General features: G+C 40.0%; 1 protein-coding gene across 2 annotated transcripts in view; it reads right to left on the reverse strand.

Annotated features, from left to right (window-relative positions):
- Positions 1-171: 171 nt before the first annotated feature.
- The window catches only part of rnf213b (ring finger protein 213b), a 38,405-nt gene continuing 22,984 nt past the window's right edge, over positions 172-15,592 (reverse strand). For both annotated transcript variants that reach the window (XM_044102846.1, XM_044102845.1), the window contains exons 37-65: positions 14,297-14,503; positions 14,014-14,201; positions 13,532-13,652; positions 13,211-13,311; positions 12,923-13,102; positions 12,200-12,345; positions 12,017-12,116; positions 11,301-11,412; positions 10,985-11,183; positions 10,701-10,888; positions 10,448-10,570; positions 9,878-9,979; positions 9,395-9,637; positions 9,080-9,161; positions 8,497-8,531; positions 8,310-8,413; positions 8,080-8,224; positions 7,838-7,994; positions 7,669-7,763; positions 6,333-6,581; positions 5,410-5,545; positions 5,232-5,312; positions 4,181-4,364; positions 3,057-3,258; positions 2,899-2,976; positions 2,498-2,695; positions 1,751-1,840; positions 938-1,116; positions 172-443 (exon numbers count right to left, since the gene is read on the reverse strand). In XM_044102846.1, the coding sequence (XP_043958781.1) occupies positions 305-443; positions 938-1,116; positions 1,751-1,840; positions 2,498-2,695; positions 2,899-2,976; positions 3,057-3,258; positions 4,181-4,364; positions 5,232-5,312; positions 5,410-5,545; positions 6,333-6,581; positions 7,669-7,763; positions 7,838-7,994; positions 8,080-8,224; positions 8,310-8,413; positions 8,497-8,531; positions 9,080-9,161; positions 9,395-9,637; positions 9,878-9,979; positions 10,448-10,570; positions 10,701-10,888; positions 10,985-11,183; positions 11,301-11,412; positions 12,017-12,116; positions 12,200-12,345; positions 12,923-13,102; positions 13,211-13,311; positions 13,532-13,652; positions 14,014-14,201; positions 14,297-14,503 (4,164 nt within the window). In that variant the 3' untranslated portion in view covers positions 172-304. The remainder of the gene's footprint in view (positions 444-937; positions 1,117-1,750; positions 1,841-2,497; positions 2,696-2,898; positions 2,977-3,056; positions 3,259-4,180; positions 4,365-5,231; positions 5,313-5,409; positions 5,546-6,332; positions 6,582-7,668; positions 7,764-7,837; positions 7,995-8,079; positions 8,225-8,309; positions 8,414-8,496; positions 8,532-9,079; positions 9,162-9,394; positions 9,638-9,877; positions 9,980-10,447; positions 10,571-10,700; positions 10,889-10,984; positions 11,184-11,300; positions 11,413-12,016; positions 12,117-12,199; positions 12,346-12,922; positions 13,103-13,210; positions 13,312-13,531; positions 13,653-14,013; positions 14,202-14,296; positions 14,504-15,592) is intronic.

Here is a 15,592-nt window from a genome sequence, read left to right on the forward strand (position 1 = left end):
TTTGCGTGTTCTTTCATCTGATTGGTCGAATGAAAGTGTCAACCTAAGAAAATTGATTTCAGGGGGCGTGTCTTCCCCAACGGTTTGGTTGACTTTTAAACCAACACTTTCTCAAACTGAGCGTTTGGAAACAATCACGAGACAAACTTTTATTTATAATTTTATTAACTGACCATGTAGGACATAATTAAGAAATAAAAAAATCATTAAAAGATGCTGAAATATATACACAACGGAAAGGAGAATGTAATCATAATCAGGTCCACTTATTTAAAACAAATAAATACATCTCATTCCAGGTTTTCTATCTCCTTTTAAACTCCACAGCAGCTCTCCATACATCAGCTCCTTTCCCCAGCAGGATGTCTTCTGGCAATTCCTCAAGTCCCTGCAGAGGTGGAAGGTTTTTCTGCTCCAAATGGCTCTCAAAGGTACACCTGATGCTGCAAACAGCAGGGAGGGAGAACGTGGAGAAAACAACTGTCAGCTCTAGATCTATTGTTTTCACCCCATGCCTTCCTTTTGAGCCCTGGCCCAGCTGCTGCTTTAACAAGAGTGAGCCATGGTAGAGGGGGTACAATTTAAGCTTCTTTCTGCTGACAGATGGCTGCCTGGAGGGGTCACACTCTGATCCTGGAAGTCAAAAGGCTCTAAGTCCCTGAGGGACTGGGAGAGTGCTAAGACTGCCACACGTTGCTCTGTTTAAAGCTGTCAGGATACCCCAGATTCCTTTAGATCATGGTGGTAATCTTTAACTGACAACAGGCACACTCCCTGAAAAAAATCCTCCCAAATCTGGTAAACCAAAATCATAACTCTAAATTCTTTAGGGATGGTTTTATGATTTGGTGGTAACCTCCTCTCAAAACCAAACACACACACACATTGTAAATTACATTTCACAGAAGAGGAAGAAATGTTAATCGTTTTATCTTACTCCCACTGAGGCTGGTAGCGGTCTTCAGGCACGGCACTGCTCGTCTTCAGCAGCAGGATTTCATGCAGCTCCAAAGCAAAAGTTTCAACATCTGTGACAGTGAAGAAAGCCTTCATCCTTCTCCTCTCCTCCTCCGACAGCTTCTGCTGGAACTCTGAAGGCAGTTTTTGAAACGGATCCTGGAACCAACATTCAGAAAAGACATTACAACCCAAAACCATGTGGTTTGGATCTGTCTGGAATCACAAGACAGATCCAGCTTTCACAAGGTTTATGAAATTGTTTTTGTGAAAAGGATTTTTATAGATGAAACCATCTCACAGTCTATGAGAGAGATATAAATATATCAAAAGAAATAATGGTCTGCCCAGTATTTTTTTTAACATACAGTTTTATAATAAAACATATGCTATTTGTTTTGTAAATGTAAACTGTAAAAAAAAAAAAGAAAAATACATTTTTAAAATAATAGTAATGACAATAAGAACACTACATGTCATTAAAATTTTAATTAAAGAAATAAGTAAACTTCGCAAGGCTGCTTCATTAGTTTTACAAAAGTACAGATAAATACAATTTCTCTTTCCACAGGGTTTCTTTTCTTGAATTTTCTTAGATCTCTTTAGTTTTATTCATTTCTAATATGTGCGAACCTTGAAGCTTTCAAATTATTAATGCAAATTACTTTTTAAACCCACATTTTTACCAAAAAAGCTGTAAATTTTTCATTCAAAATTTACAAACCAATTTTAAAAGCTTGCATTACCACAGGGGTCGTGCAACTGACGTTTTCTAGGGTTTTTTCAGACTTACTTGCTTCCTGCTGAGCATGAGCTCTGATTTCCAAGAATTGAGAAGCTGCCAGGTGAAGATGCTGTGCTTCAGTTTGCTTTCCCAGAGACCCTGAAGGAGAAAGATTCCCCCAAAGCTTTAAAATTAATCAGAAATGTGAATGTTTGATTGCTCTAATTAATATAGATTCTCTCATTAATTATTGTGAAGTGCATAAACAATTTTTGACATCTCGTTTTTAATCAAACTAATTTGAATTAAAAAATTACTTATTGTTTTTCAGTTGATACTCCTTTAACATTATCTTTTGAGAGACACAAACTTCTTGGTTTTACATCTAAATCTTCAGGAGTATGAATACTTTTAGGTCTAAATACTTGTTTATTTTTAGTCTTAATGTTCTTCAGACTATTCTGTAGAGTGAAGTGTAGAAAACTGTTTTGTTTAAAGTGCTTATTTAGAGTTGATTTCATGTCCAGTCTTAAATTTAAAGTGTTTATGTACAAATTTATACAGATATCCTCCACACTTTCTAAACATTTTGGGAATAGATTTCAAATGTTCCGATTATTAAGTAGGGAGAAAATTAGTTTTGCACAATATAAGCTGTTTATTTTATTGGCTCCATATTACAAAGATCTGAAGACAAAGTTGTCAAGTGCATTTTTGCAAGATTCATTTTCAGAACAACATTTGGAATATTTAGTGCAGGACAACTTCAATAAGTGTAGATCTCATATCTCTGCTGCAGCAGAGGATGGTTCATACCTTGGCGACTGTGTTGGAGATCTGCGGACCCATTTTCAGGGAATCTGTGAGGTAAGGCAGCAGCTGACCCTCTGGATCTCCACCTCCTTTTCCCAGGAAGCGAAGGCCGATCTCAACCACGAACAGAGCATCACAAACATCAGTGTACGAGCGCAGGACAGTAGTTGTGGCGCTGCTCACCGAGCCCTTCAGGGCTTCCTGCGACAGAAACACAGAGGCTAAGAGCCGACCAGAGGAGAGCAGCAGATGGAGGGAATGTGGCCTCTGGCAGTCTGGACTCACAGAAATCCATCAAGGAAATCTACTGAAAACATTCTGCATCTGGCGTTACTCAGTTCCAGGAAAAAGAAAAAAGACCAACACTGTAAAAAAAAAAAATGAGTCAATGAAAAAAAACTTACCTGAGGAATCTTCCCTCTCACTTCTGCCAGAACCACAGAGAAATCCTGCAAGCTTCTGTTAAGGTACCTGGAAGTGTCCTGATTGAGAGAGAAAACATGCAGATTAGCAGAAAGTTCACTGTTTTGCAATTCACATTAAGGCTATATGCAGTATTTACTGCCTGGATGAGCGGTTTTCCAGCCAGGAAGCGGCGAGCCAGTTGGGTTTGGATGACCCGCAGGTCGTAGCTGCTGTCCGTCTGCCCGCCTTTCTGCAGAGTGTAGTTGCAGTTTGCTAAAACGAGCGGCAGCAGCTCTCGCTCAGGGTGGCACAGAGTCAGCTGGGTCTCAGATATCCTCTCTAGTGGAACGCTGTAGTCACTGTGAAGGTAACAGGACAGGCAGGAAAACAGCGCTTGAGATTTTATTGGGGAATCTAATATCTACATGAATAAAACAAACATCACTTCCTAGAGTCATCCCTTCATGTAGAGCAGGGGTGTCCAAACATTTTGTCACGTGGGCCAAGGAAATAAAAAAAACTAATAAAACCTTTTTTTCTTCGGTTACTCAACAATAAGCTAAATGTGCAAAATTTTAACCAAACAAGGCATCTAGTTTTTTGTTCTTATTCCCCCTCCAGGGGGTCTTTGTGGGCTCTAGTGTCCCTTATGTGACAGTAGGCTGACAGGAAAGGGGAGGACATGCGGCAAATGTCGCCGGGGCCGGGAATCGAACCTGTGACGGCTGCGTCGAGGACTCAAGGCCTCCAAACGTGGGTCGCACTATCCCCTACGCCACCACGGCACGCCAGGCATCTAGTTTTTTTAATTCTCTTGGGCTTGATTGAACAAATTTATTCTGAGTTACAAGAGCAGAATGTGGGTCACTTTCTCTCAAAAACCTTCCTATATTCAGCCAAGTTTAACAAGTTTAGGTACAAGCAAATCTTTTTGGCAGCAAAGTCGGCTTGTCAGTAAAAGTCTTTGCTCCGACTTGGTTCTACTTATGATAAAAGCTTGATTATAAAAAAAGTGAATGTTTTTTATTGAACTTCACATTTTCCATTGTAATAACTCCACCCTTTATTACAAACAAAAATAAAAATCTCAATCTGTATTGAATGGTCCAAATTTGTATCATTCTTGAACCCCCGGTTGGGAGCCTCGTAAAAACAGTAACAGATGTTGGGAATGCGCTGGGTCTTGACTCTGGCTGGGTCATTGTAAGATACGAGTACGTTGTGATCTAAATTGGGCCTCCAAATGAAATGACCTCAGGTTGCTGTTGGTGCAGAACTGACCTGTCCTTCTGGCCGCTCATTTTCCTGGCCTCCCTCACCAGGCCGTTGTGAGTCTCCAACAGGAAGTCAACCAGCGTTTGGAGACATGAACCAGGGCCGCGTCGGCATGGCCTCAGATACTCACTGGAGCTCTGCACCGTCAGCTCCTTGTCACAAAGATTTACGTCCGCCCCCAAATCTGCAGCTAAACGCACAAATGCAAACACAGCAAATGCAGAAACCTCAGCACTTTTTTGGTATTGTTTATCATATAATGCTCATCGGGCTTTTTCTATGCAGAAAATAAAATAAATGACACATTTGAGTCATGCAGATTATCGCAAAGTAATGGAAAAATCAGAGAACAAAAAGAGAGAAGTGTTGCTTTTTTAACAATAAAATGTATAAACGTTTTAACAAGAAAACAAACAAATACAAAATGCAGTAAAGTTCCTCCAAAACCATTGGTATCACATGATTCCTGTAAATTCTACATAAATAAAAATATGTAAAAAAACAAAACAAAAAAAAAACGATGTATTTTAAAACCTGAATCCTTCACCATAATTTGGTCTAAAATAAGAGTTGAAATGTTTACGCCCTCATCTGTAAACCTTTTAGTTTCACCTCAGAGGTCATCAAGACCTTCTCTGTTTTCACAAAGATGTGAGTTTAGGAAAATAAGGACAAACATGTTGGAAATGCGTTTCCACATCATGTTGCAGATTATGCACCAAGCCCCGACATTCCCATAATATTATGAAAGCAAACACTGAAGGCTTAAAACTGTTTACCTCAAACACAAGAAGACAACCTGAAAACCCTCATCAAATATAAACCCTGAATTATCCGGATTAATCTGGATAATTTAGCAGCCTGCAGCTAAAGTCCGGTTGGGTTCTTTTTATACTTAAGTTCTTTGTTGAAAACTAGCAGGATCTTCTGTGAAACTGTTTTCACACCTGGCTAACTATAACTTGTATTATTGACATAGTAATTCCATAGTGTAACAACAACATTTGAAGAGCTGCAGTTGCTCTGCAGGCTGAAATGTAAACGCCTGCACCCTTACAGTTATTTGCCACCTCGGCTCTGAGCAGGTTCCACACGCTGATGAATTTGTCCACCCTCTCAGCCAGCACCTTCTGGAACCCTGATGAGGATGATGAGAGAAGGCTGTTTGTGCTGTTTGTGCATGCATTCCTGCATTTTGCTGCAGCTGCCCAGGCAAAGAGGAAATGCTGGTCTACCTGCAGGGATTCGCTGTAGCGCCTGCGCGACGGTCTGAGAAGCCGAGCTCGCTGACGTCAGAGGAAACACCCTCAGAAGGTCTGACTGAAGAGCAGCCAGTTCAGGCAGGTGATGGAGCTGTCGCACACAACGTACCTGAGACACACACACACACACGCACACACATGCGCACACACACACACACACACACACAAGCAGAGTCTGCTTGAGCTTCAAAAAGGGTTGAATAAATACCAAAAATGTAAATGTATTTTTTACACTAGAGTGAAGTCCTCCACCCCTTCCACCTTCTTCTACCACAAATGTTTTTTTAGTTTGTGCCGTTATCATTTTGAAGATATTAATAAATGTTTCCAGTGTTCATCAGACGTCAAGCAGCCAGTCCACATTTACAAAAAAATTTATTTTGTGTCGATCAATTGTGCACAAACACAGGAAAGAAGTATCTATATCAGTTTTGTTTCATTCTGTGCATGTGTGTACCAGTGGGAGAAGTTGATCTCTGGTGACCGCAAGAATTTATTTATTTTTTTAATCTTAAAAACTATAATTGCATATTTTGTTTGATTTTGACTGGCTGGTTGACCTTTGATAATCTCTGGAAACACTGATTAATATCTTTAAAATAAGAGAAGCAAAAATGCTAACTTCTTCGCTGCGGAAACGTTTAACACCAAGTCGGTTTAATTTGAAGAAGTGGGGCGTGCCAATTTTACTCGGATACGTTACCCTAAACATTAAGATCCAATCCAAATGGAATAATAAATGTGTCAGCTAAATGTTACATCACCACCAGAGTCAGTTCATGAACACAAAAAAGAAGCTAAAAGTAACATTTTGGGTGGATTGATATTTGTCAGCTTTGTCCCTAAAAACAAATGATGGCAACATGGTGCCCATCTGGCACCGGAGCGTTCGGTACCTTCTTCATAAACAAGCTGAGCAGCGGCAAAGAGTCGTGTCCTGACGTCTCTCCCACCAACTGAGAGAAGCGCTCCACCGTCATCGTCTCACGCAGAGTCCAGAAGGACGAGCGATCCGTCGGGCCGTTAGAGGGCAAGGACAGCATCCTCCCAGGATCGGCAAACAGCAGAGTCATCAGGGGGCTTCCAGAGAGTCCGCCATCTGAGGCGACTCTCTCCTGAGCTTCCCCAAGATTCCTCTGCAGATCCTAAAGCAGGAAAGAAGAAAGGCTTTTCATCACTCATCGTCAGAAATGTGTCAGGGCTTGAAACATGAAAACACTTTCAGACATAAGTTTCCAGAGTTTTTGGTATTTTTTTTAAACACACCTTTACAAAATGAAAGAACTTTTTACATTGGTCAAAATTTGAATATGGGAACTGCAAGAATCAGAGACGTCATAGGGACAAATGGACAGATTGGTTCATGTGCGGATGAGTTTGCAGAAAACTACAGCAAATAAAAGTTTGGATACTGAAACATTTTTATGTTTACTCTATAGGGCTGCAACGATTAAACAAATTCATTGTGATTAATCAATTATTGAAATAACCGTCAACTAATTTGGGAATTGATTATTTCATAAATGGAGTAAAAAGATGAAGGAAAAAAATGCTAAAAGAGCAACACATTCAGAGCAGTAATTAAGCCAAAACTCCACAAAAAATGTAAACATTTTGTTTTTAAAATTAAAAAAACCTTCTTGGTCTGTAAATATGTTCTGTCCAAAACTCATCAAGTAGCCGAGTTTTACCTTCCTCTGGTTCAAATTCAGTAAAAATCTCATATTAAGCACCTTTTGATTTGCAGTTATTAATTGGTCAATCTAAAAAATTAAACATTAGCCACACATTGCACTGATGTTAGGTCAAGCCAAAAGGGCATTTCATATGTCAATGTTAGGAGAATTTTATTTCATCATTTACTACCAATGTTCCCTAAATGAATGCTCCGTTATTGCATGCTAGGAAATACAATTTTTATTTTCTTATTTAAAAATATTATTGAATTATTGTTTATTTTTATTTTTTATGTATTTCTAGAATTGCAAAACGCAAGCTTAAATGGTTAAATATAAAATATGCAGAAAGTGCCATTATTTTATCTGATTAACTTATTAGTGGTCAACATAATCAATAGAATAACTGATTTAGGTGCAGCTCTACTCCCCCATTTTTCCCCACTTGTTCAGACCTGGAGAACATTTAAATCAAATTCTACATTTTCCAGACTGCATAACAGCCTTTGGATTTCTAACTTGTTTATTGCTAGAACACCTTAAAGGTTTTTTTTACCTGAAGCACTGGGTTGATGGCAGAATCACAGACGAGTTTCTCCCAACGCTTCCGTTCCTGTCTGGAGGACAGATCCGGTCTCGCTCCCCTGGAAGCTTCATCAAATATCGGCACGTTTAAAGACACGTTTTCAGTTCACGACGAAAGGTCGTTGTAAAGATGGCTCTACCTTCAGGGAATCTTGTCAGGATGAGATGGACCATAACTGCTGTGTTGTCCCTGTTCTGGTCCAGAGTTTTTCCCAACACTTCCATGTCCCTTTCCAGGTGGTCCCACAGAAATTGGAAAACATCCGGCGGACGGGGATGGATCATGTCACTGACTCTCTGACATAATAGGACATAGGATGTCCTGTCTTAATACGGAGGAATATTTTCAAAAGGTAATGAGAAATACGAGGTCCAGTCTCACTCTGTGGTTCTTTGTGGCTCCTTGAAGCATAGCAAGGTGCATCAGCAGCCGCAGGACGCCGGACTGAGCCGACGTCATCTGTCTTTCAGGGGCTTCGGACCTCCGATGAGCCTCACCAAGGACGTGTCCAGTGCGGGTCTGATCCCTGACATTTACACCAAAAAGGAACGGATTAAACAAAAATGTGCAAGTGAAACCGCTCAGAAAGCCGAGTCAACAGAAGGCCTCACCTCTGCTGGTGGTGCTGAGTAAAACCGTCCACTGGGACGTGTCTTTCTCCACCAATGGGAAGCCCACAGTCAGGACAGAGTGATCTAACCATCGGCTTTCCACACTATGAGACAACGCGGGATTAATGACGCTCATTTTATGCTGTTAATAGTTTATCAGGGATTAAAACAAACAATGAATGCCTACCTCTCCCACAAAGCACATATGTCCATTTGCACAGGCTAAAAATAAAGGAAAACATCACATTTAAGAACTTCAATAGTGATGTAGTTGATATGCAGCATATTATTCTATATATATATAGCTTTACCAATGTTCCTACTACTCTTGACAATCCCCCAACTCAGTCGTGACAACAGTATTTATATCCCTGCAGCTTCTGCACATTTAGTCAGGTCACAACCAGAACATTCAATGTGTTTTGTTAGGATTTAGTGATTTCCTTCAGCAGAGACAGGAAAGCTGCTCAATTCAGGAAAAAAGCTGCAGAAAACCTGGGAGAATCCTGAGTTTTTTATTAATTTATAGGTCAGCCTTTATTTAGTAATTTGAACACAACACTCACTGACTCTTCCTTACTATTAATGTATGTTTCTTGTTTTCTCCCATGATCCTATAGTTTCCTCTTGTGTATGCAACAACTTTCAAGCTGTCAGGGGTTTATCTCCCTTTTTACTGTAACCAGTATTTTAATAATACTATATAATCTGAAAACTGATGTGAATTCATTTTTATTAACTTGAAACGACATCATGATGTTTACACTTACTGTACATCTGGAGTTCCTTCTCTCTTAACCACAGACTGGCTTCATTTGTGTGATCATCTGGCATAGTGGGAAGGTACAGGTTCTGGTTGAAAAAGAAAAATGAAAACTAATAATAATGATGAAGGTAGGTGGTGTTCATACAGTAAATAACAGGGGTTATTCTGGATTTTAAAAAATATAAAAAGAGATTTTGGTCTTATAAAAGCATGTGTAGATATGCATATTTTGCGTCAAATAAGAATTTGTTCATCAGTAACTATGAAAAGTGACATGAATCTGCAAAATTGAGTTTCTTTTTATAAACAAGTTTCTCACTGGGACGTTCTCAGGCTGAAAGGCGATCAGATGAAGTGGAGCCAGGAGAAGATTTCCACAGAGGAGCACAGAGTCCAGATGGACCAGCAGCTCCAGGACAGTTTGTCTCAGACCCGACAGATTTGAGCTGATCTGAAGACTGGACCCCGTTCGGCCGATACGATTCATCAGAAGAGCCGAGCAGAACTCCCTCAGCTCATTCCGGTTGATGTTTCTGAGGAGAGCTTTCAGTCTTTCTATCTCCTGTAAGATCGCACAAAAAATATTTCTGTTAGAAATACTTGAGAGCAGCCAATTCATTAACAGTTTAAAAAACTAAGAATTGGAAAGTCAACAAAACATTCTGAACATTAAAACAAGCTAGACAAGCCAAACAGCTTTTCCTTGTAATCTTAATCCTTGAATAATTGCAGAATTTTTTAGCCTTTTAAACTCCTTTTGCAAAGCGTCAAACAACATAGATGAACTTTAGACAGGGTGTACCTGTGTGGTAGGATGTACGCTGGCATCAGGTGATCTGTACCTGTAGGTGACCCGTCTAAACAGAGCCAGAGCCACCAGGCTGACCTGAGATCCTCTCAGCTTCTGCAGGCAGAAAGCAGAAGGAAAAAGATACTTTATTTATTCCAAAGAGGTAAATTCATATTTGCAGCAGTAATGCAATAAATAGTCATAAAACTAATATACACAAATACATGTACATTAGTAATTTTTAAACATAACTGCATACAGACTTTATATTTGGCTACAATCTGGCATTAATGTGGAATTGCACAAAAAACAAGTTAAAGTCACAACACATAAAAAAAACCCATTATCAATATCTGATGATTACAGCCAACATGTGATCACTTTGTGCTGCTTATGCTGTCAAATGCATCTACTACTAACCCTCACTATCATCTGTTTCACTCACATCGGATGCCGTGGTAATCAGTTCAGTGACTTCTCTCCAAAAGTTAAAATGATTAAGATTTGCTGACCTCTAGTGGCTATAAGGAGACATAAAGCTACATCAGTCAGGAGTTGCTTCAGTTCTGGGGTAGTTCTCACCTGCAGCTCGTTCACAAAGCTGTCGGACCGGTTCTCCAGGAGAACCTGACCCACAGCGTTTCTCAGGTCTCTGTAAGACGTCCCACAACAAAGGAAGTGGTCTACGTTTGTTGGAATCAATCTCTGAGAGAGAAAAAAAACATTTTTTTTATTTAAATAAATTCCTTAGCAGCATAGTTACAACCTACAGCATCATTAGGAGTCATTATGAAATAGTCCACTAAAAAAAAAAAGATGTATCAAAGTGTTGCACCTGGAGCTGCAGTAGATGTGCAGGGAAGATCCACCTGCAGGCCGGGTTGTTCATCAGGGACATGATGAACTCCATCCCTGAGCACCTGTGCAGGGCTCGCAGCAGGTAAACTCTGAGCCAATCATTGCTGCCGTACTCAAATAACCCTCTGACCTGACGCAGGTATTCTGTAGCCATCACCTGTCCACCTTTTTAATCAGGAAAAAAGACACATGCATATTCGTCCCCACAGTTCTAGCATATTATATATGTGCAGCTATGGAACAGTTTTAAAGTCACATCACCTTGTCCTGTAGCTTTCTCGAGCAGCTTGGCAGCCGTGCTCAGGCAGATTTTCAGTCTGGCGATGCTAAGGAGAAACTCTGCTGGGTCCTCTTGTCTGTCGGGAGTTTGTTTCCTCACAATCCTGCTCAGAAATCCGACTTCTGCTTGATGCTCTGCAGCAGGATCCACTTCTCTGGCTGCTGAGCACAGCAGGGAATCCTGAGAGGAAGGGAAGAAGCAGTTCATATTTGTGACAGCACTCAAACTGTCATCAGTTTCAATTTGTTTGTAAACAAATATGAGCAACACAATAACAACGCCAGAAAGCTGGGGAACCTGGAAGCAGTTGGCAAACAGCAGGTAGAGTTCTGTGCGGTCCTCCTGGTCCCAAAGGTTTTTCTCCAGGTTCCTCAGGTAGTTCTGGATGTGAGTCTTCACCTGGTCAAAACTAAGATATGTACTTTGGTTAAACTTCTATAAAAATATGCTTTTATATGTTTGTTAAAAGCGTCACTTTGTTGAGACAGTTGGGGGAAAAAACCTGATATTTCCATCTCCTCCCAGGGCTGAAATGAACCGCTTCGTCAGAAAAAATACGAGCAGAAATAGGAGGAGGGTCTTAGCACTGCCAATCATGCTTGTGTACACGTTGTTCTCTGCTAAACTACAGTTTCTCCTCATCAACAAAGCCTGCCACAATTGCTGAAGCTAGTTAGCATCACCATCAATGATGGCAGATAAACGGTTTTTCTGAAACGGTTAGTTGTCTCTCCACCATTAGCAGACTGAGGAGCGCATACACAAACAGATTGATTGACAGCGCTAAGACACTCCTCCTCACTCTGACTGGATATTTTTCTCCAGACTGCAATAACAGCACAGGGAGGAATTGGAGGAGCTTGATTTTTTTTTTTTCCAGATTATCTGTCTCAAACAATGCTGTCATGACATTTTAACAAATACATAAAATATTATTTTTTATGATAGTTACATACTGCAGCTTTAATGGGTTTGTGTTTTAATGGGTTTGTTGTTTACGCCTTCTCTCTCACCTGTATTGCAGCAGAAGCTTTGGCAGCACCGATCGGACGACTGGACTGTTATCCACACACTCCAGGAAGGGAGTGAGCTCTCTAGTGCGGTAAACGTCTCCTGCAACAACAGCAGAGAGACACCTTGGTATCTGCAAATGACCTGGTGTGTGTTCGCCGACACTGACTCGTTCAGTCACTGACCGTTAGCAGAGACGAGCAAAGAGAACAGCAGCTCCACCACGCCCTCTTTTGGCTTCTGCCCCTCTGACAAACAGAATCTGGACACGACCTCCAGGAAGAAGGAGTTGCAACAGCGTCTGATGGCTGCCTGCTGTTCAAGCGCCACCCTGAATTACATTTAAGACAGAAAAAAGATAAATATAGGCAATGGTTGGGAATTTCTAGAGTCAATTTGTGGCTTTTCTTTACAAAGAAGCACCTAGTCTTGTACAGGTTGACAACAGAAGTGATAAAAAAAACTGGTGATAAATGTATACTTATCCATGAACGATGCAAAAAGCTTGCTAGCAAGGGAATATTAGCGGCTAGTTAGAGCTAGGCTAACTTTTGAGTCACAGAAGGCAATAAAACATCTGATTGTGACTCAAACTTTTTCCTGACAGAAAAGTCCCAGGAAAAAAAAAGACTAAATTATCCTAATATGAAAATATTTAAGACATGTGACTAAGGTATTAATGCCAATTCACAGTTTTTATAAACGTAATGCAAGACCTTAATTACAGATACATAAATTTAAGACTTTAAAAGATGCGAGGAAACCCTGATAAAGGTTATAAGGTAGATAGTTTTGGTTCAGGTTGGATCAGCACTTTTCAGCGCCATTATTTTGTAATTTATTTCCATCAGTAAAATTCTGGCAGAACAGGACATTTGAGGGATTTTGTATTACTCTTTTCAACTCACTTGACGCTGTGGGAAACAGTTGCCGTGAAGTTGTTTGGCAATTCTGCCCTGCATTTCGGGCAGGAACGTCGGTTCTGCTGAACGCACTTCTGAAGACATGGCAGACAGATGACATGCCGGCAGGGCAGGACGGACGGCTCAGTGAACTCCAGCAGGCAAACTGGGCAGGAGATCCCAAACCTGCAACACAAAAGGTCATTCATATCTTTACTGTCCATAGTAGTCTTATATCCAATAATAAGGTAAAATTAGAGATGATGACGAAACAAACAAAAGACAAAATCTGACCTGAGCTCCCTGCTGATGCACTCATCATAGAAGGAATTGAGTATCCGGATCAGCTGCTCTAGCGTGTTTACACTTCTAACATCAGGAGACTCCTGCATCAGCTGTTGGGTAAAAAAACCCAGACTGTGTAACAAAAACATCTGACTTCATTTTATCTACTGACACTTTGAAAAGTCTCCGTCAGGCAGCAAATGCATATGATTATCAATATGACAGAAAACCCATTAGTTTAGACTCTTTCTCCTAACTCAGTTTAGGATTTAAACCAGTTTAAAAAAAAGATCAGAACCAATAGAGATGCTAAACAACTTTCTGACGTACGTTCAGATGAAGGTTGCAGTGTTTCAGAGACAGTTCTTTAAGCTTCGAGTCATCTTGTTTCACTTTAAAAGTGATCTGCTGGATAAAAGATGCAACAACAAGCATCCCATGCCACAATGACCTGAAATGAAAGAAGATCTTGGATTAAATAAATCGAATAAAAACAAACAAATGTTCCTCAAGTGAGAATTAAACTTTTTTTCCAGACTCAAAACTCCAGTTCTTTGTAATTTTTTGCCCATTTTATAGAATAAATATAAAAGTTTACTAAGCTGTTTAGAAGATGTTTCCACAGCCGTTGGACTACAACTATGAGACAGTGATAATGTCTGGTAATCAGAAAATGTTTTTAAATTACATTTTATTTTTCGCATATTTATCCAGTAGAGGTATATACAAAAAATAAAGTTTCCAGACTATGTCAGATGTTAAACAGTGGAGTTGTAAAGACATAGAATCAATTTTTAAACTTTTTTAGACACCTGATGGAGGCCAGATGCTGAAAACAGGCGGCACTACAGAGAGCGCTGTATTTCTGGCTGAAGGCTCTGTCCAGACACGGCTGAAGTAACTCCACCCTGTCCACAAACGACCTGCATTCATCGAGGGACGTCAAAGTCAAAAGCTTGATGTGTTCAACACAGATCCCGAGGGCCAAAACATCCTCCACCTGCAGAATGAGAAATGCATTACAATAACCCTCAGATTGGCAAACAAAGCTTCGACATTGTTCTTTAAGTCAGAGATGAAGAAGATCAGTGTCACCATTTCTTTCTGCTCGCTCTTCATCGATCCCTGCTGAAGAACATCTGCAGCTAGCTGTGGCTGCAGGAGGAACATGTGGCTGAGCATGTCCAATCTTGCTGCAAAATGCTTTGCGGCTGCCATGATCCAAGCAGGAGAGAGATCAGGAGCAGCTCCCATTGACGTCTGAAGCTCAGTCAAACAGCCCTGCATGGCTCTGATAAACACCTGCGCATGATATGTATGATCAGTACAGGTATACATGTCCTTGTCAAAGCAAATATCCATTTCAGACAAAGACTTTGTGTTGTTAAGCCACTTCACAGTGATCTACGACAGAAACAAGGCGGCTAAACGTAACAGATGAGACAGAAAAAACTTTTATCACCTTAAGGAAGTAAAAGTATTTAGAAACAAGTTGGATTTTCTTTCCTCTTTCTAAATGACTTGACTCTCAGATATATTTGTAGGTTGTTTCATTAATACCTGACACCATTTCTCTTCAACTCACCTTTCAAAAATAAAAAATTTGAAAAATCTGTTTTATGTTCAGACTAAACAGAGAACATTATCAGCATCAACATTAAAACCTCGTCAAAGATTCAAAAAATTATTTTAACTGGGAAATCCCTCACTTCACCGAACAATACAATATCGATTACAAATTTATCTACCTCTCCACCATTGTCCCTGATTGATTTGTTATTTTGTGCATTTCTAGTGAATTCTGGCTGAAATTGGTCTCACATGATTTTATTTAGGAGCAACGGGGTAAAGGAAAGTGAAAATGCTTGACACCAGATCATCAAAAACTTGTTGTGGAGGTTCCTCCACAATTAACCCAGTGTTAGTATTTATTTAAATGTTTTCATACCATACATTTATAATTTCATTTGTTTGTGTGTTTATTGTTTTAGGTTGTTTACTATTATGGGTGCACACATTTAGTAAACGCCTTTGTTTGGTAATTATTAATTATTTTGTTTTGCTGAGTTGAAGGACTGGCTGAGGGAGAAGACTGGTTGAAAGGCAAACCAGGAAGTGGAACAAACCATCAGGCTGCTGGAAGCAGGGGACCTGATGTTAAAAGAACTTTCCTCTTTCTAGTTATAGCATGTCCTTAAATATTTTGATGTTAGGTTTGATTTGTGTTTGTTATGGTGTTGTAGTTAAAATATGTTGGTTTAAATTAATTGTTTATGTTTATACATTGTTTGTCTTTGCCTCATCTCCCACCCTTTCTTGTGTGTGTAGGCTAGCCTTTGTGTTTAAATTCCCCTGTGTGTTCATTGTGTGAGGTCAGTTTTGGTTTGTCAT

Source organism: Gambusia affinis, linkage group LG20 (genome assembly GCF_019740435.1).
Source record: "Gambusia affinis linkage group LG20, SWU_Gaff_1.0, whole genome shotgun sequence".
In the NCBI taxonomy this organism is placed as follows: domain Eukaryota; kingdom Metazoa; phylum Chordata; class Actinopteri; order Cyprinodontiformes; family Poeciliidae; genus Gambusia; species Gambusia affinis.